The 19044-nt window shown below is 40.2% G+C and overlaps 1 protein-coding gene across 4 annotated transcripts in view; it reads right to left on the bottom strand.

Annotated features, from left to right (window-relative positions):
• Positions 1-19044, bottom strand: part of LOC121894358 (membrane-associated guanylate kinase, WW and PDZ domain-containing protein 3-like) — a 127370-nt gene that overhangs the window by 41953 nt on the left and 66373 nt on the right. For all 4 annotated transcript variants that reach the window (XM_042406899.1, XM_042406901.1, XM_042406902.1 and 1 more), the window contains exon 2: positions 4501-4617. In XM_042406899.1, the coding sequence (XP_042262833.1) occupies positions 4501-4617 (117 nt within the window). The remainder of the gene's footprint in view (positions 1-4500; positions 4618-19044) is intronic.

Below are 19044 nucleotides of genomic sequence, written 5' to 3'. Positions count from 1 at the left end.
TGCACTGCTGAGACCTATTCTTTTAACTGTCTGGTGTGAGAGGATGTCACGACTTGAACATCAGAGGTAGTCAGTCAGAAATGGCAGGCCATAAATTTAACATGCTGATTTCGTGCATAGTTTTATGTTGGTACTTCAAAAAAGATTGCTTTGGGCTTTGCTGTTGAAATGGCGAGAAAGAAACAGAACGAGAGAGGAAAGAGGATCATTACAAAGGCAAAAGTCTTTTGGTCCTTTTGTGGAGTGTTTCGCTTTTAAGAAAAGACTCTGAGGCAAGCTCTGTCACCCCACTTACTGCTCTGTTGTCGTGTTGTAAATTAAGGCACAGCTATTAACATTTAACAAGAAATACAAAACAACTTTTGCATCAAAAATATATACAATAATATTCAACTGAGGAGGAGAAGAAGGAGAAGGAGCCTAAGGAGTAGGAGAAAAAGGAATCAGCTCCTGAAATAGTTGCAGAATCTGTCTAAGTAGGCAGAAAGGTCAGAGAGTACAACTGTATGTGTCCCTGATTTGTTCCAATTTGTCCCTGCATTTCCGTGCATGTGTACCTACGCCAGTGCATTGTGTGCGCATGAGTGAGAATGAGAGTTTGTGTGAGATCAAACTCTTTCTGCTCATCTCTGATCTCAGCTGGGAGTCAAGGGACTGCGTGTGACCCTGAGCTCTCTGTCCTCTTAGAAAAATCCTCCTCCTTTTGTCCTCTCCAGAGCTCTTGAGAACCTCCTCCAGCGTTTTTGTAAGAGACCAAATGAGATGGAGCCCATCCCAAGACCCAGTGAAGGAGACTCAGGGATTTACCACACAAAGACAGTAACAGACCTTGCTCTCTTTGTCTCTCTGCTCCTCAGTTTTTCCTCCTATCCCTCATTTACAGACCACTCTCACTGCCTTTCTTCCTTTTTTTTTTTTAATTTGAAGTTTCCTGTTTGGGGTTTCGTAACTGGACTAAAAGTAGAAACAAATACTTTCATTATGGCCCGGCAGAAATGACCCTGTGGTGTTGGTGTGCCACACAAACAGGACAGCATAGATCAGCTACAGTCATATGAGAGTCCAGCAGCATGACTGGTAGTTAAGTAAAGTGGACCATTGGCACAGTGACACAAACCGCCCCTGCTAATCCTCTTGCTGTCTGCATGATTGTCACACACATTTTGGGTATAAATCCACCCTCAAATATGCTTATTTATCATCAATTTGTGATGATAAATCATCAATTCGTAATGATGAATAAATACATTTCTTGAATGTTCAACATATTCAAGAAATTGTTTTTTGTTGTCATTTGTAATTTTGTGGCAAACCACTACTCTCTCAACCTACCTTCTATACTTACACTCCAATAGTATCGATTTCCCACAATGAGAAAATTACTTCTCAAGTTTCAGTGTACAACATCAAGAGGAGATGAAAGATTCACGCCTGTGCAGCACATTCAGAGGTTGAAGCTTCTAAAGCAAAATAACTGTAGTGAGAGCAAAACGTAGCTTGTTTTGTGGCTGCATTGCACCGTGGGCCACTGTGGTTCATGTCATTTTGGTCAGTTGTCTGCAGAAGTAACACATGTAGAAAATATTTTACATTACAGTAAATTACTGTACATGTACAAAATGGAAATACATGTAGATTGCATTCTTTTGGGTTTTTGTAATTCACAATTCTTGAAGAAAAGCACCTGCACAGTGAGTTAATGCTCCCAAATGGAGCTGATGTTTAGATAACTTATAGTTATATGCTAATGGTACTGTAGGGCTCAGTCTGGAACCCACATTTGCTTTGAATCAAGAGAAGTCTATACACGAACCTTCCTCTATCAATTTACCTTATATTGGAAAGTGCAAACATTAGGTTGTAGATTCGATTTTTTATTTAAACAATACAACAGAATTGCATATTTATGCGATTACTCCATGTGTTTTGTTTAGTGGTTATTATAGTGGTCAACCCAGTTAAAAACAACACTTCGAATGTTTTTCTTATTCAAACTTTTTGCGTGTTTATATTGATTATGTAAGGAAAATCCACCTGTAAATATGAAGAAAGCTGCAAAAAGAGAGGAAAACTGAGTAAACAGAGTTAAAAAAAAAAAAAAGACAGGCAAGGGTAATTGAAACAGAGAAAAAGGGAAAGTGAAAGAGAGAGGTTGAGGGATGAGAGACTGAAAAGCGAGCAAGTGAATGATGGAGGTGTCGTCACTGTGCGAGTCCTGGTCTCCTGCTCATTAAGACAGTAATTCAAGCAGGGGATTAGAGAGTCAGACTCGTGCAGCGAGCCCACTGGTTGCTGATGATGAATGGTGGCGACGGGCAAAACCTCAATGACCGCCACTATTGTACATGAAAAAAAAAAGAAAGCCGTGTTCGCTGTGGTATTTAAGATCAGGGCGTATGTACAGTTGAACGTGGGCGACAGAAAGCAGTGCGAGTGTGCATGTCTGTATGTGTGTCTGTGGAGGAAAGAGTAGGTGAGAATGACAAGTTGAGAGGAGTCACTGATGTCATGAGTTTTATAAAACTGTATATCATCTTCTATCATCTTCTCTCCATCCACTGTTACTGACCTGAGATGCTCCCAAGTGCAACTGAGGTTTAAAAAAGATAAATTCAATAACAATTCAAGTGGAATGTAACCACCTAGGAAACACTCAGATTTTCAGGTATATGAAAGAAAGAGGGAGACTGAGTGAAAGGAGGAAAAGACAAGATGACAGAAATAGACAATGAAACAAAGAAAGAGGGGAAAAAGCAAAGGAAAAAAAAAAAGAAGCGGTGGTGGTGGTGGTGGGAAAGATATTTCTGCCCCTCCAAGACGAAAAATGAAAACCAAGAAATTAAATATACATGAAAGGTAAGCAGCTTACTTCCTGAAAAATTTCACACTTGTGCATGCAAGTCCTCTCTGAACAAGACAGAGCAACTTCCAGCCCCTTGGGGTTAGAGAGAAGAGATGCTGCTTGTTTGTGACAGTGCTGTGCCTAAGAGTCTGTCATCGCCTCAGGAACAGTCGCTCTGCATGTGACTAAAACCTTGACTACACTCAATTATGGTGCTCCTCTGAGCAGAGTCAGTCTTCAACAAGACGTGGTAAATATTTAGGCCAATATATCTGCCTGAACATCATTGCAGTTTCAGAATTACAGATGCTGTGTCATAGTCACGTCTTCTGTTCCTACAATTTCAATTCCATATGTCATCTAGTGCTTTAAAAATGCTGTCTTTTTTCTTGTTAAACATCAAGAAGCATCACTACAGAGGAAACCACATGAATTTAGTTCGCTTTTCCTCCTTTATAGTAAGTGAAATAGAATTTTTCGTCTTAAGTTGATAATCATCTTTGTATATAAATGGAAATCCAGTGTGTAAATTATAGTAGCAGCAGTCAGATGTATTTTATATGAATAAAAGCCTTTTCATGAAAATAAATCTGTATTTCTAAATTTGAAGGCATTTGCACCACTGTGGCAAATAACCTACATTACTGCAACCCACACAAACCATAATCAGGATATTAATTTGCACCTTTGCTGTACTAACAGCCTTGTCGCTCTAATTTTGGTAATTGTAAGGCTTTCACTTAAAGGATTACAACATTCAAGCTTATGAAACCCTTTGAATAATCTAAAAAAAAAAAAAAATACAAGGCCATCAAGCTAAAAATGTGCTGCTTTTATTTCCTGTGCTCCTGGAAAGTGAAATTTCACACATACAAGGTTTTTGCCCGACAAAATACTGGTGATTCATGAAACATCTCCACTCTATACAATGATGTACGGTGCTATTTTAAGCGGTAATTAAAGACCTTGAGATCAACAGCTCTTTTGCAATATTAATATTTGAGAAAATGTGGCAATCAATATGCATTCTCATTATGTATGAATTACCATTAGTCTGAAAATGTAAACGGCTGCTGTTCATTGCAGTGCATGTTGGCAGCCTACTGTACCGACGTTTTATTTACCACTCCGTTACTGATTTCAGCAAAGAATAACAGTTGGTGACGACCCCGCTGAGCAGAATGTCAGCAAGGGAAAGCAGAGCAGCAGAGGGAAAAGGCAGGGTTATTTATGGAAAGAATATGACTTTGATCACTGTGATGATACGGTGCAGAAGTAAATAAGTTGCATGGGGATTAGAGAGATGTCCTTGGTGAGGTTGCTATGGTTACATTAAAGTGTATGTGTGTGTGTGTGTGTGTGTATGTGTGTGTGTGTGAGTGTGTGACAGATAGCTGTGAGAGGATGACAATGCTTGAATGCAGTGTGTGTGTGTATACGGTTCTGTGTAGAGAGGTAACACATTAGGCCTTCTAGTGGGTTCCAGCTGGGTGACGCATACAGAACATCCTCATTGTTCCTGTAACGTGCTTCAGATAAAAGCATATATGCATTGAAAGTAGGTTATATTGTACATTCCTGGTTGGCTTTGTGCTTGCAGGTGCTTTTGAGTGCAGTGAATGAGATGTTACGTATGCCATCCTGCGTGGTGTACCTACAGGGAATGGTGCGTAGGTAGAGGTTGTCCCGTATGATCTGTTGGAGCTTGTGGTCCAGCGAGCCCTTCTGAAACTGCAGACTGAGGTAGTGGCGCAGGTCCGTGTTCAATACTTTACCTGCAACAACAGAGGCAGAGGCAGGGAGGGTCAATAAAAACATGGTGGTGCTCTCTCTGAAGGGTTTATGTGTAAAAGGAAATCAATGCAAGTGACATGTAGCAGCACAAAGTTGACACTGAGTTGTTATTATCATATCATGGATTCCTTTCTGCAGGATTCAACAGAAATTTTACATAATTTCAAAGTACCATGCTGTTTTCTTGTGGGGTAATTTTATATAAAGGAGATACAATTAAGTCATACTATAGAATACAGGCCACATGTCACATACAAGGGATATAAAAGGCGAATTACCAAAATAATGATGGTCATTAGTGTTAAAACCATCACCATTCTAATCAAAATGTATTCCTCTGGGTAGAAGTGGATTCTTTTCAGATTGTGTGACACTGGTTTACTCTGTAGCACCTTCCTGACTGGATAAAGCCTCAAAGCCCTTTGGATAAACTCAAAACTCACAGTGGTTGAGGTAAACACAAGGTGCCTATTCTTAGCTCCAACACAGAATATCACTCATAGCGGCAACACATGCCTATATGTAGACAACGATATACGACCACATGTTATTTCCAGCTGAGAGCCTTGTTGATCTACCTTTTAATTCCAGTTTGATCACTGAGAGGAGATTGTAGCTGAGGGGGGGGAGGACGAAGGTTAAACAGATTTTTCAACTCTGATCTCTTCTGTTAAATCCACTTCAGTCATTAAGGGTAAATGGAGATTTATGGTACAAGAGAGGTTACACTAGGATGTTTGGCCTAGAAACACCTAAAAATGTAGTGCAATGATGTACTAGAATGCTTTTCTGATTATTTTTCCATACTGAGTGAAGACTGCTCGGTAAAAAATACCAAGAACAAACTGGACTGAGCTGAATCCATTGTCATTGTTGCCTCCATTCGTCTGAAGGAACAAATCTGAAATCCAAACTGCTAAGTGACAGATGATGGATGTCATGTTCACGCTCCAGTGTCTTTACAGTTTCAACATCCTCACACAAGCCTCAAAAACTTTTCACCAAAGATGTGCAATGCCACAACCTCAAAAGGAAAGAAGAGAAAAATCTGAAAAGATTTCGCCTTTGCTCTCAACTCCCAGAAGTCTTTGTAAAAATAAAGGAAGTTCATGCAAAGTTTGAGGCAGAGGAAGACTTCAGACTCGTCATACACAAGCAGGGAAAAAAAAAAGTTTTTCTCTGAAAGAACATGATGAGGAGTTTGGAAAACAGGAAGAGATCTTCGGTGTCTGCCTGCCCTCAGCTTCAGCGTGAGCCTCATCTCTTGACAGAAGGGGGAGAGCAGGCTTTGAAACAGTTTGCTTCAGAGAAATAATCATTTTTTCCCCCCATTTCTCTCTCCTATTCTCTGTCTGTCTCTCTCTCCCTCTATGTTGCGCACACATACCAAACTCTGCTCAGCATGACTCCTTTCTGCATAGCTATGAATACCAATCAGCAGGACTAAAGATGAGATCTTGCTACTGTAGATGTACTGTATGTGCTCATAGAGAGGGGTGATGTACTTGACTATGGAGGGGTGATAGAATAATGATGAGCACTGGGAATATTTCGGCAAGCTTTCTCAACCCTCAAATCCTCTTTTCCTTCTCCACTCGCGACGGAAACCAACACAGGTCGTTGTTGTGACAGCACAGTGATCCTATTATTTTGTGTTCTAAACGTGCTCATGTTCCAAGTTTTGGAAGCTGTTGTTGACTCGCATCAAAATGCCCCTCATGTCCAAAGGCCTTGCTGCCATCTGACGCAGTTTTAGGAGCCATCATCCCGGCGGGCTTGCCTTTTCAGAATAAAGGTTGCATGTGCTCCGTCTGCCTCTCCAAAGAGGGCTGCATCACAGCTGGTCTAGCACACAAACAGACTGAGACTGGGGAACCAAGGCCCAATCTGGCAACTCCATCTCAAAACTGTCCCAGAATATCCTTTTTGTTCAAATCCTGCTTGCACACACACACAGGAATTTATAGGGAAACAAGGCCGTTTCAACTACATGTCGTCCATATGCTTCCTGAAGGCCTGTGACATATTGCCCATAGGGGGATTTCAACAAAGTCAGCGTCAGATTGGTAAAATATCCTTGTCATAAAGTAACAAAATGCACTTTTTTGGAGTATTTAAACCCACAGTAAATAAATAAAATATGTGTAACATCACCAACTTGTCTCTGTAGAGATTACATAAGACTAAGTACCCCTATCTGCTAATGTGAAATTAGCTTTCCAGTGATCTTCATGATGTTTTGAGGAACGCACTGCAGTATTTGCTGTCGACAACAGCCTATTGCAACCACAAGAACATCAAGATTAAGCGTATGTCAGATAAAACCAGTAAAAAAACATGATTGAGTGTGGCCTTTTTGCTGCCTTTGTTTGACTTTTCACATGGATGCAGATATTTCAGCCTCAAATTAGAGGTAGACAAATCAGGACTGGCAAATCCTGAGCCAGAAGCCGAGGGAGAGGAGGAGGGTAGGGCTAAAAATCTGATTCAGAAATTAACACATGCCATGCTGGCGGGTTTTTGTAAAAATCATTTCGATGCCTTTTTCCCTGATGACCTGATTTTTGCTCTTTGAATTTCCTCCCTGAGATATTTTCCAGTTTTGTATTCTTTAAGATTTATTTTTCTTTTTAATATTTTTGCTTGTCTTCTTTGAGAGCTTGAGCTCGCTCGGTCGGGAATCTTTGATGTTGTGGGCCTGTAAAGCTCATCTAGACTTTGTGTGTGATTTTGGGCTTCGCAAATAAACTTGACTTGACATGTTTTTGATCTTTTCTTGTTCTCAAACTGTCTCTGAGCACGAGCCAATCCCATCAAATATTGCTCTACATATTGAACTCTTAACTGTGGGCTAAAAACTTTGAATTTGTGATGATGAAACTCACTCTTTCATGATGAAAGAATAGAATATTCTTACAGTAGCTTTCTGTATCTTTTTTTCCCCACACACACACACTCATGCAACATCATGCCTCACCGGTCAGTAGCAAACAGTCCTCTGCAGTCAGTATTTGTGGCTGTACAGTGGAGCCACCAGGTGTAAATGGGACTGACTGTAAGACAGTAGAGCAAGCAGGCTCATTCATACTTCACTGGATAAATAAAAGAAAAAAAAAAAAAAGAATGCACATAGACACACAGTGCTCTGATCTGTTTGTTGCGGTACAAGTACAGTGCTACAGTGTGGTCTTTGTGGCTTCCTGGGTCCTGTCAGAGACTGTTAGTGAGGCTGTCACATCAGAGAAGTTCCTCATTCCTCCTCCCCACAGATAACGCTGCTATTGTAGCAGGCCTCATTTCTCTGTGATGGGGGTTCAATGGGCTCTATTGTGTCCCTTCAGCAATCCACTCAGTTGTAGTGCATTTCTCCAAAGCCAGCCAGGAAGATGAACATGCAGTACAGCAAATGTCTTTTCACGATTGAGTTGAGAGAAAATTTTGTCCAGACAGTTCCTCCCTTTGAAATAACGTCTCTTATTTCCTCTCTTCTCTCAGCTTTTACTGTGTCAGATGTTGTCATGATTAATTTAATTCCACTATACTGCAGTCAAAATACTGTCTGCAATTTATTTCCTGAAAGTTATATCAGAAGCTTTCTTCTCAGGCTTCCTCCAATCTGGGAGACAGTAGTCTAATCAAACGGATGGATCCCCTTAAATTTAAGCTGTTGCTTTATACTCAACTCATATAAAAGGTCCTCTGCTCTCCTCTGATCTCTGCTACCTTGTCATTTTTGCATGAAGTGAAGGCTGACGGGGATGTGTCAGAAAAGAGCAAGGTCACCCAGAGGAATCATTCAGCACCGTGTTACCATTTCACCTTGCATCAGCAGTATGCCCCCCCCAAAAAAACCTCACTCTTTTCAAAAACTGGAGGCTCAGAAAAAATATCTGCGGGGACGGAAGCTGTGCCTAGCACCCCTAGCGAAGCGGCAGGCTGCTAACATCCTCACTTAGACCAACACCTCACTCAGAAGCCACAGAGTTAGATTAACACTTCAAGCTCAACACGTAACTCTCTTTCTCTCTCACACACAAGCAAATGTCACGCATCTGTCTCTTTGAAAATATTTAGTCTGTGAATTTCAGAATCCAACATGTTATTATAAGAAAAAAGCAGACTCATTCACTGTTACAATGATTACGTAAGACCGTAAGACTGTCACTTTTAAACTGAAGTACAGAGATTACCATCAGTTACATTAGTGATGTTCATTTCATTCTAGTGAAGTTTAATGTAGTCAGTAAGTAAGAACTCACATAGGAGAGGTTTAAAATTGCCTCAGTCGATTAAAAATGTAAGAGTTTGTGCAATTATGTTATCTTATAGGTACAAATCTATCTATCAATCACTGGATTGCATGTTAGCAGTAGTCTGATGATACAAAACTACTACTACTGTAGTGTGAGTAACCAAGAAACACAAGAAACACATTTTGATAAATTCACTTTTTTGCTTTTTTGGAGAGAGTTAAAGCATAGGAAGCATTTCAGCCAAGTTACAGCAACCTGACATTTTTACACTTTAGTTTTCATACAGATTAAAAAGGTGAGATATAATATATTAATTAGTGAGCTTTAAAGATGTTGGTGGTCGGCTTTTGTTACTTTTGGACAGAGCCAGGCTTGCTGTTTCCAGTCTTTGTGCTAAACTAAGCTAACCTGCTACTGGTGGTAGCTTCACTCTCACATTTGGCAAACAAATATGAGAGTAGGTATCGATCTTCTCATCTCGCCAAGAGAGTGAGTGAGCATATTTCCCAAAATGTTGAACTATTCCTTTGAAAGGGCATGGCTATGTATAGAAATTCTTTGTTTCTTCTTAATGGGTCTTTTTCCAAGCACAGTGAAATGTGAGCAAACGCCTGGTGTCTATTGCAACATTTCATTCTGAGACATTCTCCCCCTGGCATGCGGGACGTCCACTGGGAGGTCATTATCTCTGTTGTCTGACTGTCACTTAATTAACAATCCTCTGAATAGGGAATACGTCATCGGGTCTAGAGCTGTACCCTGACACCTTTCTCAGTGCACTGGGTCATCTCATATAGAGACAACGAGACAGGAATTCTACACATTTTGCCCAAAGACGCATAGAAAGTCACAGCTGCACACGCATGCTACACATATACAGGAATCCGCAATCTCTGTTTTTGCTATGCAACACATTTATGTGACTGAACACCCTCCTTTCTTTTCCCTCTCTAATAGATACACATGGGACCTCCAGACAGTTGCTGGAATGCAACAGACAGTATGCTTTAAAGATCTTCACTGTGTAGTGGAAGTGAAGTGGAGGAGCAGCACTGTCAAAATTTTCTTATAAAAAGGTAATACTTTGCTTTGTTAATTACCATGAGAAATAACCGGTTATATACAAACTCATCACTTATTAAACCCTTAGGTCTCATTGACCCACCAATGGGTCAGTGATAACAAACTTAAACTGTGCAACCACATACCCACGTAACATTATTGTAAATTCTCCAGGAGATATCAAGTGTGTCAGGCTGAACTGTGGGGAAATGTGTTTATAATGAAAACAGAGTCTTGGGTTTGAATATTTCACTCAGTGAAAATAGCTCCAATTAGTGGTGGGTGATATACGTCCTTTACGTTCATACAGTAATAGTCTTCTCTTTCATATCTCTGTGTAGTGGACCATTGAGGCCAAAGTTGCAAATAAGCAGGACTGATTAATAGCAATATTGGATTTTTATGTGATTTTTGCATCTATGTAGAGATGTGCCTCGACTTTGTCAGGTATTTACTTTGATTTATTAGTCGAAAACTAGAAAATGTGTTATACCACAGCATATGTCACCACTGTAATATAAAAGTACAAATACTATGATAGGGGATTTTATCCATATCACCCCCCACTGGCTTCAAGGAAGAGTCAGAACAAGCTAATACAGAATGAATATACTGTCAAGCTGTGTGGAATATTGTGTTTATGGGGAGGGGGGGAAACTATTGTTCTTTTTGTCTGTTTTAGATTTGTTTTTGTCAATAGCTAAAGAAATACGGAATGTAAAATAACACAAGCACCTTTTATCTGAGCAGAGAAAAGTATTATCCGACATGGCAGCAACATTTTTAATGTTTATGGCCACTTCTGCCTTGCATGTGTCCTGTTTCCTGCATTCTCTACATTTATACAGGAGATTTTATCCTGAGGTGTTTCTCACACACTGCTTTTTAAATCCCCTTCCCTGATGCTCTGCTTTACCAACACTCCCAGGCAGACACATGCTACTTTAGCCCCCCAATCCTGGCCTCCCTCCCCATCCATCATGTGATGTATGACAGGTCACCAACATCCTCTTCATCAGGCTCTCCTCTTCCCCTGTGGCACTAAGTCAAACTGGGCCTGCTAAGGCACTAACACCTGCAAGACCTCTGGTTTTGCTCCTCTCATCGCTCTCCTGGCCCGACAGCACAGACTCCCCACTCCACCTCCTCCAACCTGCCCTAACCTTGTAGCTTCCTGTGGCCATTTTTAGGGGACAAAATTGCCTCAGGGCACCTTTGAGCGGCAGGTTTACAGCAGGGCCTCCTCTCAATTTTTCAGACAGCTGTACGTGAGACTGGGATCAAGGGGCATCTTGGTGACTCCGCTGACAGAAGCAAAGAGTGTGAGTGGTGTGCCATAAGCCTGTCTTATAATCTCACACCTCATGCAGTACCATCAGATGAATTCTCTTCACTTATATAACTGGAATGTGGGGTGTTACTATGACTGGAGCATTCTGCATTACAGGAGTGTATAGTTGTGTTTCCAGTCTGTCTGCTTGGCTGACTGGCTACAGGGCTATGCAAAGTTAAACAGGCAGTGGTCTCACACGCCCAAACCTCTCTGTACACACTTCATTTCACCTCATTTTAGCAGTGTGCCTGCGCTGGGACAGAAGTCTAAGCAGCTTAAAAGGATGAACTAAAAGGGAGAGAAAAAAACAAGACAAAATAAAAAACTCCCGCAAGGTGATTAGATTTGTGTTTGGAATGTTGGCATGACTCCAACAAATTAAAAGTATTCCAAGGCAAGGTTTAATTATTTTTGAACGTGTGTCTTCGTCAGGAGGAGAGACACAAAAGGGCAGTGTGAAGATAGTGTGTAGACAAAAGTGTTGTGGTACTGTTGCGCATTTAATTACAATATTACTCCAGTCTCCAAATGGCGTACACAATTCTATTTTAGTCAAGTCAAATATTTTAAGCAGGAAATTAGTATTTATTTTCATACTAAAAAGGAGAAAAGGCTTAAATCCCTTTCCACCAACACTGTGCAAAGGTCAGAGCCCTCCCCTCCAGCCCGACAATAAAGACTACAAATATTTTCTCGTATGATCATAGCATGACACATCTCCAGCCCACTGATCTCACAAGTACAAAGGGAGACATCGGACTCTGCATTAAAGTTAACCAACCAGATGCTCCCCTCTGCTCTCCACACCCTCCTCTCTGTCCATCACCACTCAGGAGATGGAAGATGACCTTCCTCCTGTAAAGTAAAGGCCAGATTAGCCCATCTCAGCAGAACTGGAGAGGTGGGGGGGGGGGAGACGAATTAACAGCAGCATGAACAGCAGGAGTGCCAGAGCCACTGTGATAATGTGAAGGGAATCAAGGAGCCATGCTACCAGAGAGACAGGACGAGAAGGAAGATAAAGGAAGGAGGAGGAAAGAACGAGAAGGAGGAGTGATGCCCTGCAGGTGCTGAGTCATGTTGTTGCTCTATTTTGCGCTGTTTTTGCGTATTTCTCAAATCTTTAGACTCCAGTTCTAGCTGTCTCTTTTTTTTTTTTTGCTGCCTCATAATTGTCTACAGTCTGGCTCCTCTCCATTTCACATTTCTTCTTTCACTCTCTCTTTAATGAGCAGTCTATGGTCCATGCCTCTGTTCTATCTTTAATGTGGCCTGTGCAGAATGAGACAGCTGGAGAATTAACTCACAGACACAGATACACAAAACACACATACACAAACACATTACGCCCCATGTGGGTCCTTACTTAGCATCTGGCTCAGACAACATGTCTGCAAAACCTCAAAATAAGAGAACATTTATCCATCGAACCAAAGTTTGCAACACATCGATAGCAAAATCTTAAACTTTGCTCTCCCTGGCTGCGTGTGCGTGAGAGTAACAGTTATGGTTGCACTTTATTTTACGGTACACTAATAAGACGTAATAAACCGTACTTTGTATCAAATAAGACCAAAACTAGAAATAACATGTTCTTTATTAGACAGTAAATAAACACAGTTATACCCTAATTAGACACCATACATCTAAATTATGCTGTAATTAGAAACTGCATATAATGCCTTAATAGACCCAAAATATTCTAAACTTAGACACAATTATACCAAATTATACTCTCATTAGAAACCAATTAGGAGATCCTAATATACAATTAGACATCATTTTACAAGATCATAGTCCAATTAGAAATCAAATACAATGCCATTTCAGATCCAAAATATGCTAGTTAGATGCTATTCTATCCTTACTACCAAATTATGCTGTAATTAGACACCACATTTAATGCTACCAACATGGGCCTATGATAGCTTAATGAGACAGCACAGGCTGTAATTAGACAAATTTAATGTCATATTAAAGCTGCAAGCAGTGATGATCGAGCCCTCACACCTTTGTGCACGTTGGGGACCACTGCAGTCGAAGGGCTTTTATTGCAGGCATGTTGATGTCTTCAGGCCTGGACTCTTATCAGATGTTGCACGAAGGAGTTAAATACCACATGTCATGTAGCTGTATATTATGTGTGGACCACACTATTTAAATTTCAAGTAAATCAGGTGATGTTTGTCAGATAAGGCAGACTTCCTGTTGTCAGTAGGTGGTGTTATGACTTATGACTCAAAATTGGCATGTTGATGTCTTCAGGCCTGGACTCTTATCAGATGTTGCACGAAGGAGTTAAATACCACTTCCTGTGTCCACAATATGGTGCTAGAGAACACCCACTAATTATATGTCATGTAGCAGTATATTATGTGTAGACCACACTATGTAAATTTCAAGTAAATAAGGTGATGTTTGTCAAATAAGGCAGACTTCCTGTTGTCAGTAGGTGGTGTTATGACTATGACTCAAAATTGACATGTAGATGTGTTCAGGCTGGGACTCATGAGAAAGCATGAGAAATATGGACCAGATTGGACAATGTACATACACAAACACGTGTTACAACAGCTTCCTGTTTCACGACGAAACATCAAAATTCATTGCGTTGCCAGGGCAACGGTGTTCCATGAAAAGTCACAGTTTTGATAACTTTGCATTGCAAAGGAACTTTAGATGACACTGATCAAATTTGAAGACTTCAATTTACTATCAAAAATTAACTTAGCATGAGTCTTACATTATACTCCTCAATTAACAAATATTTTGCTACCATTGCATCATAAATCAGTTCACATTATTTGCTCATTCACATGCGAATGACAAGGTGGAACAGCCCAGCGTCCCCGCTGTGAAACACCAGACCCAGTGAACCATAAAACACGAACAACCATTTTCGTCTAGTAATACTAAATGCTTTAATATGTGCTTTGGGTTAGGGTTACATATGTGATTTTACTTTGGTTAACCGTACAGTTCTGTTGTAATGTGTTGCAAATTACCCTTTAAGAAAGTCTAATAAGGGTCTAATAGTGGGAAATATTAGATCCAATGTGTTGGTAGCTTCAATAGCTTAATGTTACTGGGATTGGATAGTGACATGGCATTAAATGGTCTGATGTCTTAACTGGTATGAGAGTAGAGCATCGAGGAAGCATGTATTAGGCTATGTATTACTACCTACAAACTCCACAGGACTCCAGAGAACATCCAGGCTACGAGGGGCATGTGAAGTAGTGACCAGATGTGACCAGGTGTGGTTTGACTTTGGGTTACGGCATAGTTTTTAATGTCTCTATAAAAAAGTGAAACTAAGTTAAATAAAGGCCAATTAAATGTATTGTCCTCTGAGCTCTCAGTGTTTTGTCTATTATAAATATAATATGACATTAAATTTGTCTAATTACAGCCTGTGCTGTCTCATTAAGCTATCATAGGCCCATGTTGGTTGCATTAAATGCGGTGTCTAATTACAGCATAATTTGGTTGTAAGGGTAGAATAGCATCTAACTAGCACATTTTGGCATTGTATTTGATTTCTAATCAGACTTTGATCTTGTAAAATGGTGTCTAATTGTGTATTAGGATCTCCTATTTGGTTTCTAATTAGAGTATAATTTGGTATAATTGTGTCTAAGTTTAGTATATTTTGGGCCTAATATGGTATTCATTATATGCGGTTTCTAATAACAGCATAATATAGGTGTATGGTGTCTAAATAGGGTATAATTGTGTTTGTTTACTTTCTAATGAAGAACAAATTATTTCTACCGTAAAATAAATTGCGACCCCAGTGACTCACAGCTCACAGTCCTCCCTGACATGTTGATCAATTGAATTTTTATCAGCATGTGACAATAGTTGGAAAAAATTGAAACAAAAGAATCCAGATGACATTATCAAGAACATAAAAGGCATAAAATACTTGTTTAATAGTTTGAATTTGACTTAATTTTCATATCAAAGGCGACACATTGCATTGTGGGACTGCTAGCACAAAGTATTTTTTCATTCTACTGTGGAAAATTTCGAGGGCACTATATATATATATATATATATATATATATATATATATATATATAAATGCATGAATTTCACATTCAGAGTTCAAAGACTCATATAAAAGGGCATTTTTAAATTTTTGGACTCCTTGGACTTCTCCTAGCATTCAGCTCCAAGCACAGCAAGCTGATGTTTAGCAGACATGTTTGCCATGTTGACCATCTTACTTTAGGGCAGGGGTTCTCAACCTTTTGGAACTTAAGCCCCACTTCTGCTTGTTAATAAAAATCCGAGGACTACCTGCCCAAATAAATGAACCCCCCCCCCCCCTCCCAAAAAAAAGAAAAAACACAACATGACAAAAACACTGGGCTGTAAATATGTGTTATGCCACTGTCAGCTGTAATGACCAAAATAAATATTCTGCTTACCCTCAGCGAGACGGTTGGGCTTGTTTCTGGGAAACAATAAGATCAAGTCATGGTGGGATGGGTAAGAGGCTGACACACAGAGTGGCATTCAAAGTTGCTTTCAGTTTGTTCCTTGCCTTTGTGACAGTCACAATGGAAACCCTGACTCACATAAAAAAGTGCTTAAAGGCAACAGAAATTTGATTGCCCATTTTGACAGAGGGATATTGACTGGCAGCCAGTATCCAGAGTGAAGCAAGGTCAACTTGTGTGAGCTGAAGCTTCAGGCTGCTGTCTGCTGATAGCTCAGTTCATTTTCCAACAGAATGGATAGAGCCATGTCTTCTGAAGCAGGATCTACAGAGAAAGCTAGCAGGCTAGCTAACAGTGGCAAAACATGTTTGTCTCTACCTAATGATCTGTCATGATCTGCGTGGTAATATTCAAATGTAACTGGTTATTGCAATTATGCATTTTAATTTGACATTTCTTACTCATGTGAATTCTTGAGCAAATTTAGATTAAAAAAAAAAAAAAAAAAATATATATATATATATATATATATATATATATATATATACCACTGCTGCCGTGGCCCACTAGATGGCACTGTGAGGCCCACCTGTGGGCCACGGCCGCTGGTTGAGAATCACTGCTTTAGGGTGTTAGCATGCTGACATTTGCTAATTGTACAAAATGTCATCCATCCAATAGTGGAGACATTTCAGAAAAGAACACTAAATGTTAAACTCATGGTGCACTGGAAGGAAAGTCCAAAGTCAGTAAATTCATCCTCTGGGAAGCATGAATGTCTGTACAAAATTTCTTGGTAATCCATCTGATAGATGTTGAGATAGTGCTGTCTGGACCAAAGTGGTGGACTGACATTAAACATTGCCAAGTTAAACTTTGCCACAGCCAGAGGTATTAGACTCAAAATAAAACAGCCTCTCCCACTAAATTATATTAGTAGACAAGCTTTTGAACATTTTCAATTTGATTGACATGTTTGATCAATAAGCACCACTAGTTTTTGTTTTGCCTGTCAAAAATCTGTCCATTTTGTACTTAAAAGTTGTTTTGATCTCTGAATAATCTCCCTAAACTGAACCTTGACAGCCTTCGTGGCATCAGAGTACTCTTAGTTGTTTTTTTTATTGCTCCCAAATGATTTAGATTTATTCAGCTTTTGTTCCAACCTGGCTTTATTCCCTCTCAGTTTAGTATCCACTGGTGTATTCATGCATTCCTTATTCCCCCACTGCTCTCCACGCTTACCTGTTTCACATGCAAAACTACATCTGGCACAAATGCATGTAAACACTGTTTCTTCTAGAGAGAAATGAGTTTTCAAGTTATATCTAAAAAACAAGTGTGACTCAAGTGAGCCGCGTTGCTCTCGGCTTGTGAGAGGGTCCGTCTAATCCCAAGCTTGTTGTCAAATCATGTCTCCATAAAAGTGAAGTCATGTTTTTTTTGTGGAGCAAGGACTCGTCCAGACGTATTCAATTATTGAGAGCGGAGAAAACGGTAAGAAAGGGAATGTATTAGCCACCGAAATGAGGTGGAAGCAAACCAACATGCTCAGTCGCTCAAGAACATGAGACAAAAAGCGTGGTTCCTAATCTCTCACCAACACTTACATCTTCCTCAGACCTAATGGCACAGTCTGTTTTTCCCTTTAAAATGTCACACCGAGGCACAAGTAAACACAAGTATCTCACAACGTGCACTGGGAAACCTGCTAGCAGACACTCCAAGTGGGAAATGCAGCAGTAACCTGAAACAGGCTCCAATAAGGACCGCTTTAAATACTGTTTACTCATTACTGCGTAACAAATTCTGTGCATTATTGCAACTACCAAGCTCATCAGGCATTCCTTTTGATGTTTAATGAGTCTACAATGAGCAAAAAGGGCTGAGTCATCCTCAACCCAAGATGGCTGTCGAGTGTCATAGTCTGCGGCTTTGCCATTAATCCTGCCAGCCGTCAGGGAATGATGAGAGAAATGTGGGCTATCGTAGTCATCTTCCTCAACGGCGGCAGATAGGAGTCAAACTACAAAGTGCTCGTTAATGCAGGCCATCGCAGAGCAGAAGAAGGGAATCAGGGAAATCTCTGCCTCACTGTTCCTCTGTTTCTCTCTCTGTGAGGCGTTTAAGTGACTGACAGATTGACAGAGAAGGATCATATTATTAATTCAACCACATGCACACGCAGGCAAAGATAAGCTTGAAATAGAACCGTAATTGTTGCTGTGGTGATGAGATGTGCTATCCTCGTTGTTTTCAGACAGCAGCTGCCTCGCCAGATTTTGCAGAGGAAGAAAGCTAAAGAGAGCAAGACGGTGTATGTGCCAAAGCGGAGAGAGAGAATTCGTGTGTCACTCAGCATGCTCTACTCCTCTGCTCTGGAGATCATTACAGTTTGCTGTCATTAAAAGTAACTGCCCAAGGTCTGGACTAAAAGACAAGACAATCTGGATTTGTTTGTCATCATACAAAAACTCAGCAGTGAACAAAAGGTGCAGCTCACCGCCTAATTCTACTCTCCAGGCGAAAACTCCTCTTCCACTTTCTCTTTTATCATCGTGGCTTCTTGTGGAAGGCGAAGGTCGTCATTTCCGTGCCGCCTGAAATGCCACTCCATCGCCTCCAATACCATGCATTTTATTGTTGAGTGAGCAAAGAGCATCCTGGGGGCAACGGGGCATCTTATGAAAGTGCACTGTGCTAAGAGAGCACGACGCATACATACGTTTCACTTCTTACACACACATACACACACCCTTATTCAACTACAGCGTCCCGTTACTCAACAGTCCTGCAAAGTGATTCCATCACATCTATCACTTACAACACATACTTCAGGTATTTGTCCGGGTGATATTGCTGTAGAAATAGTTTAGTTTTAAAGAATGTTTCTTGTTTCATGGTGGGTTTTGACATATCTGACCTTTTACCAATGTGAGGTCTTTGGATTATTCTGAGTAATGGGACCTTGTTTCTGGAAACACTTGTACGTTTTGAGTTTTTCAAATGTAATGTAAAAAAGTGACCTTCACCTTGATTGTAATGAGGTGGAAAAAGTTTCGGAATCGAATAGTGAAAAATTGTGCAAAAAAAAACTATCTGCATGGCTACACACTGGTAAGGGTAAGACAGAATATGTTTTTTTGTGATTTGGGTGGAATGACTTTTACCTTGTCTCACCTGCTTCAGTTAAACATTTGTGATGCTTTTCAAAGACCCTTCAAGAAAGGGTAGGGCTTAATGCTTTCAATCACTGATAAACATATGTGCTATATAACTAGTTTGTGAACATGGGGCTATACTGAATTATAT

Source organism: Thunnus maccoyii, chromosome 3 (assembly GCF_910596095.1).
Source record: "Thunnus maccoyii chromosome 3, fThuMac1.1, whole genome shotgun sequence".
Classification (NCBI taxonomy): Eukaryota; Metazoa; Chordata; class Actinopteri; order Scombriformes; family Scombridae; genus Thunnus; species Thunnus maccoyii.
This window is presented reverse-complemented; position numbering and strand designations above follow the sequence as displayed.